The following is an 11,176-nucleotide window of genomic DNA, read 5'->3' on the forward strand; positions in this document are numbered from 1 at the left end:
GGTCTCTTGCGATTGTTATGTCGCAAAATATGTCTTCTTGTCTCTATGATTCTACTACAACCTTCTGACAGTCCGATCTAGCATATTGCATTCCGTTTCTTCCACGACATTGTGTTGCAGCCGCTGTGGTTCCTGTTACTGCGACTGCGCAAAGGTCGAGTGTCGTGATTTGCATCTCCACCGTTGGACAAGGGTATCTGCAACGGCACACGGGTTTGGTGCCTTGGCTCGGTGGATCTTTGGCACCTCGACTGTTCGAGTCCCGGGTCCTCTGCTCTTTCTCCCTTCACCGATTCCTGGAACTGCGCCTTGCTTGCTCCGAAGCTTCAGTTCGAAACCAAACACAGTATTGTCCCTCTAGCCAGTGGGCAGGTCCCTTTTACTTTCTATCCCTCTCCCCCTTTCGGCTTTTTGACGACGACGACCTGACGACAACGGTTCGAAACCACCTCGCCGCCGCTCCGATCCGATCCATACACGCTCTTTCGCTCTTCTTCGATTCTCGTAACCGCCGGTCGGCTAAAATTTCAATACCCGTGCTCGATCCTTGTTCTCACGCGCAGCGCTTTTTTGACGGCTTTTCCGAATATAATACCTTTTAAACGACAGACAGACAAAATGACCAAGATGCTTTGGGGAACGGCTTTGGCGACTTCGATACTCGCCGCCGGTGCGCATGCTAGCGTTGACGCAATGGGCGGGATGGCACCCGTCGAGCCCCGAATGGCAAACGCAGGCGTGCCTATGCCGGTATTGGAAGAGAGACAGGACTCCAACCTCAACCTGAACCCGTCCAACTCGACCAACAACAACCCGACGCCCGGCATGAACATGCAGCAGTGGAATACGGATACCTTGAAGGCATGCCAGGACGCGCTATCCCAGCTCACCACGGCGACCAACCCCTCGGGAACCGCCGTCTGCTACAACCTGCCGAGTCTGGACACTAAGACGGGTGCTTTCATGGCCGATCTCAGACTCTTCCAGGTCTCGCAGCCCAACGGCGACTTCACCGGCATCCCGGCGGAGAGGATTCAGGTGGGCTTGCAATACCGCGGTGCCTCTGTCTCGCCGCTGCAGTCGAACCAAGCCCGGTCGCTTGACAACGACACTCCCGACCTGGTGGGCCGAGCCAACAGCATGACGCCCCTGCAGTCGTATATGTTTGTTGGACAGATTGATCAAGCGCAAATGGCGCAGCCCATGACCATGTAAGTTCTTTTCCCCCTGGCAGAAGCAAACCCCAAAAACGCTAGGGAGAAGTCGATGCTGATAAGGTGTATTAGGGGTGTACTGGAAGCCTTGGTTTTGCCGCAGGTGACTCTTAGCGCCACCAATGCTGGGGGCGCATCCGTGAGCACCAACGTCTCGTCCAACGAGGCCGCCTTCGTCAACGGCATCTTCTCCAAGGAAGTCATCATGTCGGATATTGCCCGTGCCCAGCTGGCCGTCAACGACTTGGTCGACGGCCTGCACAACGGAACCGTGGCATTCGTCCTCCCTGGTGTTGAACTTCTCATCTTCCCCATTGGTCTCATCATCACGTCGGTCTGGATGGTTGTGGGCTTTGCTGCTTACGGGTTCGGCACCTTCGAGCGAATCAACCACCGTCACACTTTCCGAACGAGAAAGCTGCGGGCGGGCAAGGGCGCCCAGTCAACCTTCTAAACGATCATGTCGTAAGGCAACAACGTGGGGGACGCAATAATGAACGATTCGCATGGGGCTACGCATTCGTACAATTCTTGACCGGTTTCACGAGCTTACCATGTTCCTATTCCCCCGTCGACTTCCGTGGTTGACCGCTGTGGTGTTTGTTACGATGTTGAGCCTAGTGTTTTTTTAACCCTCTACCTACCTAGCTATTGGACGGCAATAGACGTGTTCCTCCCTTGTAATCAAAACCGTATATAGAAATTGTATCTAGCAAATTTGTATTATATTCCAACGTCACACTTGGGGTAGGAAGATGGTCCCATCCGACGGCGCCGATGATACCCTGAAATAGAACCCCGAACATGATAGACCCTTCTGGACGAATGCATTAGCCAACACTAACCGAACTAGCATCCCGTAAAGAGGTGACAGTTGTCTTGTTATTTCCGAGATCAGCGTTGCCGAACGCCAGGAATTTATGCATCAATTCAATAGTGCCTTTTCCATTGGTGCCAGCATTTTTTGAAACGCATACGACCGTATTCCTTGCTTTGGCTGGTCGTTTAGGTCGTCATGCAGCTGGACTCGGCGCCCGTCTAGCGTGGCGGGTTGGACCAAACGCGAACGATATTGTGATATAGCGCCCTTTCACCCTCCCAAATTTAGCAGCACCTAAGCCAGCTAGCGAATGAACGGGCAGCGTAGCATGAGCAGTGTTTCCTTTGGCAAGATAACATTAATAACATTACTCCGTCAGCAAAAAGTCCGTGGTTTGTTTAATTCGTTTTTATATTTCTTCCGGCACGTCCAGGACCAACCGAACCCACCCACGTCGCTTTGGCACCTCCCGCGTGCACTGCACAGTCCCATTGCCGTCGCAGCCTAGGGCCGTTTTACATATGCAAAGCCCGAGGGCCCGCATAAGAAACAATTGTCGAGGGCGGTGGGGCCTGGCGTCCTCGTCGGTGTTTCGAACAAGGCTGTTGCTTGCTGGGAAAATCTGGCCATGTAGGAGGCTGTCCCAGGCAGCTTGCTTGCTTGCTGGCACGGCATGCGACCAATCCATTCACCGGAGTGCGACGGCTTGACGAACTCTATCGTGATGGAAGGACTTCTTTCCTTGCCTATCGTTATGTTCCCTGTCCCCGGCGCGCGTCATTTCAGGTGGCCGCCACTCATCAAATCTCCTCGCGACTCCAACCAAGACCCATATACCCGCCACCACCTTCAATATACCTACCCAAGGTTACTCTGCCCAATGACGGATGCAGGGGGTGCGTGGTGGCAGCTGCCCACGATATAGTTATCGTGAGGCGAGTATAGACGACTTTGACTTGCCCGGCGCCTGGCCCGGGGGGCCCAACCTGCCTATCTTGACGTGTCATTACGAAATGAGGGCTGTCGCTTGGCTCTCCTTCCCAATTCTGTGACGCCTAGTAGCAGGTTAGCCGTAGGGCGCATGAAGGACGAGGCCGGATGCGCCGTCGTGCGCGCGTCCCTCCTACGGTGCTCTCGGCTGAGTGCCAGCTAGGTTGCTTCCAAGGTAAGAGATGAGCGCCACTTGACACTCCGCAAATCATTCCAAGAGTGTCCTGCCGGCCGGGAGGGATATATATATGTATCCCGTTGCGTTTCACCCACTTTTGGTTTCAGTCCGATCTTTCTTGCTAGCCAGCTACGTAGCAAGTACTGTAGGAAGTCTTTCAGCAAGAAAGCCGAGGCAACTGGTAAGGTAACTTTGTGTCAACAACATCTTCTTCACTATTTTCCTTCTTTTTTTACCCTTCACTTTCCTTACTATACCCCTGCACAAGCTGCACCAGTCCCCTGCGTCTCGAAGACGAGGTCACACATTATACCCGCCAAGATGGACGTCGCCTCGTTAGTGCAGCAGATGCACGACAACCTGTCGGAGATCCACAAGACCGTCGCATCCTTCTTGTCGGTCGAGGAGCACGACGCCCGCCTCGACGAGCTGGAGCAGAAGCGGGACTCGCTCCTCGCGGACCTGCGCGCGGCGTACGAGCGGGAGCGGGCCGAGCTGGACGGCAAGCGGCGGTCGGAGAGCGACGAGATCGTCGCGGCGCGCCGGAAGGAGGACGAAGAGCGCGAGCGGCGCCGGCGCCAGGAGGACGAGGAGCTCCAGGCGAGCCGGTCCCGGGAGGACGAGGAGCGCCGGAAGAAGCTCGACGGCGACATGGACGCCGCCGAGGACGAGACCGAGCTCGAGATGGACGCCGTCGAGGAGCAGGCGCGCCGGAATATCGAGGATGGCGAGAAGCGGATCCGCGAGCTTGAGGAGAAGCGACGAGTGAGTAGTATTTCAAATTACCGTGTGTTTCTTATTGTGTGACATCTTGGGGAACGATCGATACTGACCTTGATATTTCCTTCCTCCAGGAAATCAACCGCATGATCGATGAGCAGCTGAAGATGCCGCTGCCGCCGGTACCCACACGCAAGCGGGAGAGGACGCGGAGGAACAGGGCTGTCAATGGTGCAGGGTCCCAGAGCCCGGAGCCGAGTACGCGAGCCCTTGGTGCGGCCACCCCCGAAGAACCTGCGAATAACAGTGAGAAGGCTCCTGAGGCCGAGGCTGACGCCGCGGCGGCTCCGAGTGCAGAGTCCTCACCCCCAGAGGAGCCTGTAGCTGCGAAGGCAGTGGAGGAGCCCGAAACCAAGGAGGTGCCGGAGGCTTCTCAGCCTGAAGAGGCCCCCGCGCAGAATGAAGAGCAACCAGCTGAAACTCAGCAGCCAGAAGAGGCTGCTGCTCCTGCTGAGTCTGCTGCCGAGCCAACTGCAACCGAAATCCCCGCTGAAGAATCGAAGGCACCTGAAGCCACACAACCCGAAGAATCCGTCCAACCAGCCGAGCCCACCACGACTGAAGCGAAAGAGCCGGAGACCACCCCTACCGAAGATATCCCTACAGATGAGCCCCAGACTATGAGTGTACAAGCCGCCGAGGTGCAGCCTGAGGAGGAGGCACCGGCATCGCGCGAACTGCCATCGGAGTCAAGTCAAGCGGCGGAGACGCTGAAGGACGAGGCACGTGAGGAGAAACCTGAGACGGAGACACCTGAACCAGCCACCACTACTTCGGAGGTGCCAGCGGCAGCAGCTGAGGAGAAATCCCCTGCCCCCGCTGAAGCAAAGGAGGCCGCCACTGCGGAAGCGAAGCCCGCTGCCGACGCCACGCCTGCCGATGCCACACCTGCTGATGCTGCCCCTGCTGAAACCGCCACTACTGATGCCGACCATGTGATTTCTGACGAGCAAGTCGTGAAGGCCTTGAGTGAGCTTCCCGAAGAGGAAGAGACCAAAGAAGCTGAATCTCCTGCTCCTGCTCCTGCTCCTGCTCACGAAGACGAACCTACCCCCGCCGCCGCTACTGAAACCGATGATACCCCCCAGCCTAAGGAAGCTCCGGTTGAGCCCGAAGCCAAGGTGGACGAAGCTAAGGACGAGGAGCTTAGCAAGACAGCTGCCCCTGAAGAGCACAATGATAACGTCAAGGCCGATGAGACTCCCGCAGCTGAAGACAACGCTGCGGCCCCTGGGCCCCAGACCGCAGATTCGCCTGAACACCCTGCAGAAGATCAGAAGGAACCCGCCGGTGAAAGCGGTGCCGCGGCTGATGATACTCCTGCTCCAGCGGCAACCCCGGCGGACGAAGTTCCGGCCAAGGCTCTCGACGAGACCAAGGAAGAGTCTGCACCCGCTGCAGAGGCGCCGGAACTCACACCAGCCGTGGATGCGCCTGCGGCCCCTGAGGCCCCCGAGCCCAGCAGTGACGGTGTAAAGGCCCTGAGCGTTGCGGAAGCCGATACTCCGGCTGCGGATGATGAGCCGGAAGAGTTTCCCATAAGGGAGGCATCTGCTCAAAAGGCGTCTCCAGTAGAAGAATCTGACGAAGAATCTTCCCCAGAGGTTGCCACCAAGGAGGTCGATGCCGAACCAACCTCGGAGAAGCCGGCAGAGGCCCCTCAAGCCCCAACCAAGAGTGACAAGGAAGACGCCCACGACGCCGCTACTCACCTGCCTGAAACTACTCTCGCCTCCATCCCGGAAGAGTCTAATGGCGATGAGCCTACCGAAGAGAAGTCGGAAGAGCCAAGCCACGAGGAGCTGAACATACCCAGACCTCCTACGAGACGCGAGCTCCTCCCAGATTCGCCAACGGAAGAGGAGACCCCGGCAGCCCGAGAACTTGTGCCCGCCAAGGAGGTGGAACCGGCAACAGACAAGAATGAAGACGCCACTTCTCTACCGCACTCGCTCTCTGGCAGCGATACGCACGAGAACAACAGCAGCAGCAGCCATGGCGAGGAAGAGACCTCCACCCAGAGCGACGAGCCGGACTCTGTTCATGACGGTGACCGCGAGGTCCCCGTCGCAGAGGAAACAGTGGCTCCGGAAGTGAAGGCAACTGAGGCACAGGAAGCCAAGGCCTCTGAAGATAAGGCCGAAGCTGAGGCCGAGTCCAGCGAAGAAGAGCTTATGGAGAAGGAGGCCGAGGTATTCGTCCAGAAGATCCTTGCTGAGGGCGGTTCCGTCGACGTTACTGACGATGGAGAGATTGTAACGGTCCTTGGCGACGACGCAGCGGCTCCTTCTGCACAGGCGGACAAGGGAGCTGCTCCCGAGGAGAAATCCGAAGAGCTTCCTTCGATCTCGGAAACCCCTGAGCATGCCGATGCTGAGGAGAAGCCGAGCGTGGCGGAAGCATCTGCCGTCGAACCCGAATCCACTTCAGCTCCTCAGCATGATGACCATGTGGAGGAAGCTAAGGAGGCGCCCGCAGCTGCCGCAGAATCTAAAGAAGCCAAGGACGAGACACCCGCCGCTGCTGATCTCGCTTCGACAGAAGACGATGCGAAGCCCGAGGCTGCCGAGGCCACCAAGGAGACTATCCCCGAGGCCTCGGAAGGGCCTGTAGTGGCGGCGGCGGCTGAGTCTGATCCCCCGGCGTCACCGGTCTCGGAGCAAGAGGAATCGCCTCTGGTCAGCACCGCTCAGGACGCCGCTACTGCCAAAGAGCCTGCTGCGGAGAAGACTGTAGAGGACGAACCTGCCAAAATCGACTCGGAAGCAACCGAGCCTACCAAAAGTGAGACGGCCAAAACCGAGCCGGCCAAAGCTGAGGCGGATACAAATGAGCCCGCTACAACTGAGCCCAGTTCAACTGAGCCCGTTGCAGATGAGCCCGTTGCAGCTAAGTCCGTTGCAGCTGAGCCCACTGCTGATGAGCCCGTCACGGCTGAGCCTGCCGCAGCTGAGCCCGCTGTAACGGAGCCCGCTGCATCTGAACCTGAGGTGCAGGCGAGTTCTGCAGCTGATGTCCCGGAGAAGTCAGGCGAGCCCGAAGCCGCGGACTTCGCCGACCAAGGCCTCTTTGCCAAAGAACCCGAGGCTCATTCTGCACCCGTAGAGAAGGAGGAGGCAGACAGCCCTGCGCCGAAAGATCTGGACGCGAAGAAGGCCGAACCATCTGAGGAGAAGTCTCTTGACGACGAGACTGAGACTCCAGCTGCTCATGACGCACCTGCGGATACTGCTCCCACGGTGGCTGCTCCTACAGAGGCTGCTGCAGAGCCCGTTGCTACTGAAGCTGCACCTGCAGAGCTTGCTTCTGCGGAGGATGCACCTGCCAAGGATACTCCGGCAGTCGAGGAGAAGCCAATTGTTAAAGAGTCCGCCGCCGATGAGCCTGCTTCCAAGCAGGCTCTTGTCGAAGAGGCGCCCGCTGCTGAGGATGCCGCCGTTGCTGATGCACCTACCGTTGATGAGCCTGCCGCCAAGGAAGCTGTTGCAGAGACACCAGCTACGGAGGCACCTGCTGTGGAGATACCCACTACGGAGACACCTGCTCCAGCTGCCACACCTGCGGATGCACCTTCGGTCGAGGAACATGCTGAGGAGACCCCCACTGCCAAGGAGGCTTCTACTTCTGAAGAGCCAACTGTTGAAGCGACTCCCGCTACCATTGCTGCTGCTGATGAGGCTGCTGCCGGGAAGACCCCCGCCGTTGAAGAGCCCGCGGCTAAGGAGACGCCTGTTGTCGAGGAAGCCCCTGCCGCTGCTACTCCAGCCCCTACGACTGCGGACAAGGGGACTCACGAACCGGAGAGTCACGCGCAAAATAAGGACATCGCAATTGATACCATCGATGCCCCGTCCGCGGACCAGAAGGAAGACAAGCTCCCTGCAAGCGAGGGCGCCAAACCTGATTCCAAGGACGAGTCGCACAGCCCCACCGAATCAGAGCTGGAATTCCTACAGCCGACTGTCTACTCGGACGATGAGCAGTTCGTTCAGCCGAGCTTGGGCCCAACTATCATCGTAGATCCTGCTACCAACGATATTTCAGCACCCCTGCCTACATTGGAAGCCAGCAAGGAGGCACCAGCAACGCAATCCGCTGATGAGGAGAAGGCAGCCGTTCCCGCTGAGAAGGCTGTATCCCCTGATGATGAGTCTGCTCGTGGCTTGCCCGCTGCAGATGAGGCGTCAGATGTCAAGCACCCTACCGAGGAGCCTGCAGCATCGGAACCGGTTCAGGCCGCCGTCAAGGTGGCCGACGAATTACCTGCCTCAAAAGAGGTTGAGAAAACCGAGCCCGCGACCGCGGAAGAGCAAGCAGACAGCTCAGCTCCGAAGGCCGGTGATCCAGAGCCAACTGCAGCCGACAAGGCTGTCGCCCCGGAGCAATATAAGGAAACCACAAAGGAAGTCTCACCTGAAACCGATAAGCCGGCACAGGAAGCGGCCCCCGAGGAGACCACCGCGGCCCCTAAGCCGGAGTCTATCATGGAGGCACCAACCACGCCGGACATTCCCCTCACGCTTGATGCTGCCCTCGAAGGCCCCCAAAAGGAGAACGCCGAGGCTGCTGATGACCACGAAAGTGAACATGTTGGTACCGATGCCAGTTCGGCTCCGAAACATGCAGATGGCTCTGACCATCCTCTAGGTCCCGGACCCGGAACAGAAGGAGCAGAGACCCCCGAGGCCCATCCGGCTGCATCTGAACAGCACCCATCAAAGCCAGACAGTTCCAATGACCACGGAGTGGAGAAGGACGGGCAATCGCATGCTGATCCATCTAAAGAAGACACCAACGACGTAGATGCCTCGAAGGTGAAGGAAATGGCTGAACCCAAGACTGACAGCCACGTCGAAGTTACGCCAGCAACTCAGAACGCCCCTGCTGTTGATGCGCCGGAGTCTCATACTGCTGACCCAGCGATCTCGGAAGTCTCATCGAAGCCAGCTGATGAGCCGAGCTCTGCACAAGCACCGGCAGAAGCAGCTGCTCCCATTTCTGCCCCTGAGCACGATGGCCACCTTGTTGTCGAGCCGCCATCCCGTGAAGCCTCCCGCTCTCCCCTGCCTGTAGAAACCGGCACTATGCAGGGCCACGAAGACCTGTTTGACGATGATGATATCTCTTCTGCCGAAGAGATCGAGTCCGATGACGTGAAACAATCGACCCTTGACTACTCCCCCGATGAGCATGACGGAGGTCCGCCTACGGCAAAGCTGAGCCCTGGAGCGCAGCCGCACAACAACCTCCAGAGTCTCGATACGGAGCTGGCTGGTGATTACAACGAGAGTGATGGCGAAGAAAACAGACAAAATGGACATGAGGATGCCTCAGCAACCCCCACCGTGGCCCAGTTCAGCCGTCAAATTGGCCAAACTACAGAGGGGCAGGTCAAGACCCCCAACCTCGCACTCGTCTCGCAATCAACCACGGCCGATGTGAGCCCAATGGAATTGCACCACCCGCAAGGCACCCCGGGTACGCCTAACGGGGGCCTGGCTGACAGCGTCCACGCGCCCAGCAACAGTAACAGCAGCAACTCCTACCCATCTCGAGAGCAGGCCGTGGTGACCCCTACACCGGACGAGTATGATGACGAGGACGCTGCCTTTATGATGCCGCGGGACGTGACCAATGTTCCCTGGCACGCGCGCACCGACTCGGTACCGCAGTCGATGCGTAGCTTCAGCACCCTCGATGACTCGGTCGCCTCGTCGCCCGTCCATTCGGCTCTGCTCGCTGACCGTCACGAGCCCGTGATCCGCGACTCGTGGCCCTCCATGCCCTTCGGCGCCGGTCGGGCCCGCGGCATCTCGCAGCTGACGGAGTCCAGCGCGGGCGGCGGTGCGCGTGAAGAGTTTGACCCGTTCCGATACGACGTCAATGCCAGCGGTAAGCCGGCACCCCCTCCGCCTACGAGCTGGGCACCCCCTGCATCCACGAAGCCGCCTTCTCCGCCGGCCTTGAACCGATACGACTCTGTGACGCCGCCTCCACAGGAGAAGCTGTCGGCGCCCTCGTCGAACCGCAACTCTGTCTCGGCCGGCAACGGCCCCGCTAGCTCCCCCATGTTCGCCAAGCTCCGAAGCATGTTCGAGCCCGGTAGCGGCGGACAGCAGCAGCAACCTGCCCCGACCTCCGCTGATGTGGGTGGTAGCGCCAGCGGCACCTCGTCGCCCGCGCGCTCGCGGTCCACGTCATCGAGCTTCTTCCAGCCGACGCCCCGGGACCGGAGCTCGTCGCTGCGCAAGTCGCTCAACGCGGCCGAAATCTTCAACCTGGGCAACAACAGCAGCAGTAGCGTCTACGAGCGGGTCCCCCGCGAGGACGACGAGGAAGACCGCTTGCACGAGAACACGTCGCTCCTCGCGGACGGTCTGGACAACAAGGCGACCGGCCGGCATTGACCACGCTCGGGCTCGGCGGGCGCTGCAGATACGATAAATAAGCATGATTATCAGCAACCACATATCTTACCACCTTTGCTAGAAGAAACATCTATTAACTACGAACAACACCAACAACAACAACATTATACGAAGGAGGAGGACCATTGTGGGCACGTGAAACGAAGTCACTACGCACTGAATGAGGCACTGGGAATGGGGACTAAGGGATTGGAACTGGACGGCAAGGATAGCGAGAAACCGCAGCCGCAAGAGGTAGAGCGGCCTACGACAGGCGATTCGGCCAAGTCGGAGGTCAACGGCGAGATGCGCCTGGCCTGGATGTTTGTGCAGGGCTGGCGGCAGCGCCTGCAGAGGGGAGAGCAGCTCGTGGAGGAGCACCGGTCGGAGGCGGCGGCGGTCGATGATAGTCGTTCTGTACGAGGTCGTCGCCGTTCGTCGGCTTCCATCAACAGCCGGCTCTCGTACGTCACCGGCTCGATCGAGTCGGCGGAGCTGAAGGTCAAACAACAGGATACTAGGGTACGGAAGGATTCGGTGCATTCGGGCTCGGACTTATGACTACACGGACGTAGTTGGAGTACATCGTTTGGGTCTTGTTCTTGTTTTTGTCGTTTTGATCATCATTATCATTGGCGCTGCGAGTTTCATGTTATTGTAATGATATTATTAGCAGAAGTTTTCAAGCAATCACTACCTGATTTACATTCACACTTTATGCCTTCAACTACTTGTGTTTCTCAGCGTACTCTATTTACGTGCACGTTGAACAAACCTGCGTTTCTTG

The 11,176-nt window shown here is 58.3% G+C and overlaps 2 protein-coding genes across 2 annotated transcripts; both read left to right on the forward strand.

Annotated features, from left to right (window-relative positions):
- Window positions 1-618: 618 nt before the first annotated feature.
- PG986_005191 (uncharacterized protein) lies at window positions 619-1,668 on the forward strand (the record flags this gene model as incomplete). Its single annotated transcript, XM_066841413.1, has 2 exons — window positions 619-1,211; window positions 1,287-1,668. The coding sequence occupies 2 exons, from the start codon at window positions 619-621 to the stop codon at window positions 1,666-1,668; spliced, it is 975 nt and encodes a 324-aa protein (XP_066701275.1).
- Window positions 1,669-3,523: 1,855 nt separating this feature from the next.
- Window positions 3,524-11,009, forward strand: PG986_005192 (uncharacterized protein; the record flags this gene model as incomplete). The annotated part of the gene is made up of 4 exons (XM_066841414.1): window positions 3,524-3,967; window positions 4,057-10,357; window positions 10,472-10,911; window positions 10,965-11,009. The coding sequence occupies 4 exons, from the start codon at window positions 3,524-3,526 to the stop codon at window positions 11,007-11,009; spliced, it is 7,230 nt and encodes a 2,409-aa protein (XP_066701276.1).
- Window positions 11,010-11,176: the final 167 nt, after the last annotated feature.

Source organism: Apiospora aurea, assembly GCF_038362705.1.
Source record: "Apiospora aurea strain CBS 24483 chromosome Unknown utg000004l_segment0_segment0, whole genome shotgun sequence".
Taxonomy (NCBI): domain Eukaryota; kingdom Fungi; phylum Ascomycota; class Sordariomycetes; order Amphisphaeriales; family Apiosporaceae; genus Apiospora; species Apiospora aurea.